This window comes from Sesamum indicum, linkage group LG8 (assembly GCF_026168435.1).
Source record: "Sesamum indicum cultivar Baizhima isolate 11 linkage group LG8, ASM2616843v1, whole genome shotgun sequence".
Classification (NCBI taxonomy): Eukaryota; Viridiplantae; Streptophyta; class Magnoliopsida; order Lamiales; family Pedaliaceae; genus Sesamum; species Sesamum indicum.
In genome coordinates this window covers 24872298-24876141 of record NC_142664.1, presented here as the reverse complement: position 1 = coordinate 24876141, position 3844 = coordinate 24872298, and the positions used below count along the sequence as shown (strand labels likewise).

Sequence of the window (3844 nt, the reverse complement as noted above, 5' to 3'; positions counted from 1 at the left end):
GGGAATTGTTTATATATATGTAGCATATATAATGCAAAATCAAATCATAGAATTACATTTATCTCTTGGGGAAAAAGGGAAAAAAAGAAGAACAAAATCAAGAATGCACAAAGCAATAGTGATAAGATATTGTGTGACAAAGAAAAGGGGTAGAAAAATCAAATGTGACTTTTCAAAAAAACAAAGGGGGGAAAAAGGAACAACCAAATTGTAATCCCAATTGTTAAAAATATTGGCTTCCCCAAACCCTAAATTCCCAAATATTAATCACACAAAAAATTAGGACCACATCAAGAAAAGGAAAAATAATAGAAAATCCAAAAGAAGAAAACCTCAATTTTAGGACAAATTAATCAAACCTCACGTGTGTGTTTTACACATCAAACTACACAAACATCATTCAGGAATGGTGGCTGGCGGCGTCGTGCCGATCGTCGCCCCCTCCTCCGCCGTGTGACCCACTCGCCTGAGAATCCGACACTCCACTGCCTCCAGTCCGATATGGGTTCAGCCCAGCGAGCATGCCCAGTTGCCCTTCTCCCAACCCATTACCGCCACCGCCGCCGCCGCCCAATTGTTGGCTGGGCAACAACGCGACGGGTGCCGGAAAATTCATAAAATGCAATCCGCTAGACATAGTTCCTCTATACAAAGCAGCAGCAGCGGCGGCACTGCTATTATTGATATTAACAGAAGGGAATGTCCATATTGGATCGCCACCCATGACTTGATTGTTATTCGAATTCGCCACCATCCAAAAATTCGCCGGAATCGAAGCGTGGCTCGCCGGCATGGCTCCGGCGCTCGACTGCAGCAAATAGCTTCCAATCTGGTGATGCTGCGGTTGTTGCAGCTCCTGCTCCGCCCTGCGCTTCCGCCCTAAGCTCTCCTCCGTCTCAGTTAAGTCCAAAGTGTTTTCCCGCATTTCCTGCTTCGCTTGCATCAGACTAGGGTTTAAGTTCGCCGCCTGAAAATTCAACAGCGTGGTGGAAGAGCTCTCCGACGACAACCCAATACCCGGAAAAAGCCCCCGGCGCTGTGGCATCGTGTAATTCGGATTGAAATACGTAGATCTTAGCTGAGATGGCACCGACATGCTTGAGCCGGAACTACGCAGAGAGATGTTGAGAGAAGTAAAGTTCGCGGGAATCGTACCGGTACCTGTTGCCGCGATGACGGCTGGCTCGGCCTGTTGGAGCAGCCACTCAATGGTTTCTCCATCGGACTTGTGGCCGAGCTCGCGGGTGAGCTGAAAAACCCTAGCAGCGCAGAGTGCCGGCATGCGAATGCGCCGCCCGCGTCCGTCAACCTTCGTGTGGCGATCTTTGGTTGATGTGCGCTTGGGGGGTGGCTTCTTGGATGGCTCTGCGGCAGTAGTGGCGGCGATTTGGAGGCTGGAGGAGGCGGAAGTAGTTGATCGAGGAGTGGTGCTAGTACTAGGGTTTGATGAGATGTCGGCAGAGATGGCGAGGGAAGGGTAGGCGGAGCTGGTGGATTCGTCTTCTTTCTTCTCGAGCAATTGGAAAGGGAAGTTGGGGCGGCCGTGGTGGTGGTGGTGGTGGTGATGGTGGCGATGGAGGTGGAGATGATCATCACCTCCTTCCATGATCACATTAGAGATATATGAGAAAAATGGAAAGTATTATAACCCCACTTTCTTAAAAAACCTAGCTTTCTCCATTCTTTTCTTTATGAGAAAAAATAATAATGGATATATAGAATTGTAGACCCTTAATTTTGATACTATTTGTGTAAAAAGAAAAAATTAAGGGGGGGAAAAAAGATTAATGCTAATTATTGTGTCTTTTTTTCTTCTATCTTTTTGGAATGGTGCCCTGTAATTCCTATCACATTCTATGTGTTTTTTTTGCTTCAACAATGGAAGAGAGAGAGAGAGAGGATAAGAGAGGAGGACAAGCTTTAAGCAACAAAGATAATGAGTGGAAATTATATGGGGTGAGCTTTAAAAAGCAAAAAAAAAAAAAAAAAAAATGATCAAAGGGGGAAAAAGGAAAATATGTGCTTTTGTTGGGGTCTTTTTTTTATGTCTTTTTGACAAAAACCCCTTTGTTGAAATGCACCAAAAAGAAGAGTTTGTGATGATTCTTGATTTTTCTTTTTAATTTTGATTTTAGGGGGGAGGGGGTGTGTGTGCATACATATACATATATATATATATATAAATAATTTTGTTTTATTGTAAATTTTTATTGTGGTTGGAGAGAGGGTTTGGGTTTGGGTTCAGAGTCCACGTGAGGTGCTCTTTTTATGATTCAATCCATAAAGACAATGGTGGGGGAAATGGGTCCCAAATTGAAGTCAAAAAAATAGAGAAAAAGGAAAAGATTTAATGAAAGGTGGGGGCTCTCCATTCATGTAATCATTTCCTTTTGCCTTTGCCCCTTTCCCTTTGTTCTCCAACTTTGAGCCTACTTCGGGATTCCTGCACCACCTCCATTTCCCAATTCCCCCCTTTGCTTTTTCCCCACATTCCCCTTCCTTCAATCTTTGTTTTCCCTAAATTTACATCTCTTTAGTTACTATTTATATATATATATATATGTTTTATTAAAGAGCTAAATCTTTATATTATGTTTATATATGCCACATCATTTTGTTTTCCAAGCATGGAACTCATATAATGGTTTGGCGTCCCGGTCATAGTCCAGATACCGAGTCCCAACATCCCCGGCTGATTGTTGTATTGGGATTGGGACGTCACCGATTGGGGGTCGAGGGTACATGTTCGGGAAGAATGAGGGTTTCCCCATGTGCGTGCACATCCTACTCAAACAATGCTTGATTTGCTCGATGTCAGACTTCAGCTAGGGGTCTTGGGTGAGGAGGCAAATGTGGAAGGTGCTTTTGTGATCCACAGGCAGGTGCCTCCAAGCTCATGCCAAAGACTCGACCACTCCCTCCGTCCCTCCCACAGCTTCAACCCATAGCTCATCTTCCTACAGTTGTGGGTCACTGCCACCTGATAAGAAAACGTCTGAAGATAGTTATGTGGCATGATCCTCTATTATCTTCTAATGGGCTCCCCCCCACCCCCACCCCCCCCCCCCCCAAAAAAAAAAAAAGAATTAGTTAGCATTTTTAATTTTTTTTTAAAAAATGACCTCATATTTACTTATTGCAACCTCCTTCTTAAACGGGCCGCTCCAGGAGTCGTCCCCTTTCTTTTTATAGCAATCAACGAACACCTCCACCCCTTTAAGGGACTAGCCAATTACTGAGATTGTTACAAAAATATTTAGGAAATATAACAAAAACTAAAAAATATACTGATACAACAATTATTAAAAGTTAATTAAACTTGTAAATTACTTAATTATCGGCTTCCTTTTGTGCATGCCAACCGAGTAGGACCTCCGTACTAGATGTTGCTAGCTGATGCAACATTGACTACCTAATTGACTTTATTCTTGGCTAACTTGCAAGCTTAAGCTCAACATGCGATTAAAAATATTGTGGCCCAGCAGCATCATAAACGATCCTCTGGTCTCACTTCATTTACTGATAATCATCCTATTGCATCGCCAACTCAGGTGCAACAAGAGTTGGCGCAAGAACCGATGCAGAAGGAATATCATTGTACTCCAGTACCATTGGCTTGCTATGCGCAAGTCCAATTGCATTATCCCTTCACTTACCTATTAATTCTTACATATCGAGTATAATCTCATCCGTTGTTTTGAACCTACGGTCCTTTCCTTTCGTCACTAAATTCCAATCACCATCCTCAAATTCCTACATAATTTCCACATTTCTTGACAATTTTTTCTCGTACTTTCTTCTCATCAATTGTCTTCACATTTTCACCTAATTAATAATAAGCATG

At 42.9% G+C, this 3844-nt stretch overlaps 1 protein-coding gene across 1 annotated transcript; it reads right to left on the bottom strand.

The window, feature by feature from the left end:
• Window positions 1-116: 116 nt before the first annotated feature.
• On the bottom strand, window positions 117-1922 carry LOC105168802 (transcription factor TCP15). The gene has a single exon (XM_011088955.3). It carries the CDS (start codon window positions 1604-1606, stop codon window positions 401-403), a length of 1206 nt encoding a protein of 401 aa, XP_011087257.2. The 5' UTR covers window positions 1607-1922; the 3' UTR covers window positions 117-400.
• Between the last annotated feature and the right edge of the window lie 1922 nt (window positions 1923-3844).

Coding starts and splice junctions, on each gene's coding strand:
- LOC105168802 (XM_011088955.3), bottom strand. CDS start 1,606: ATGGAAGGAGGTGATGATCATCTCCACCTCCATCGCCACCATCACCAC.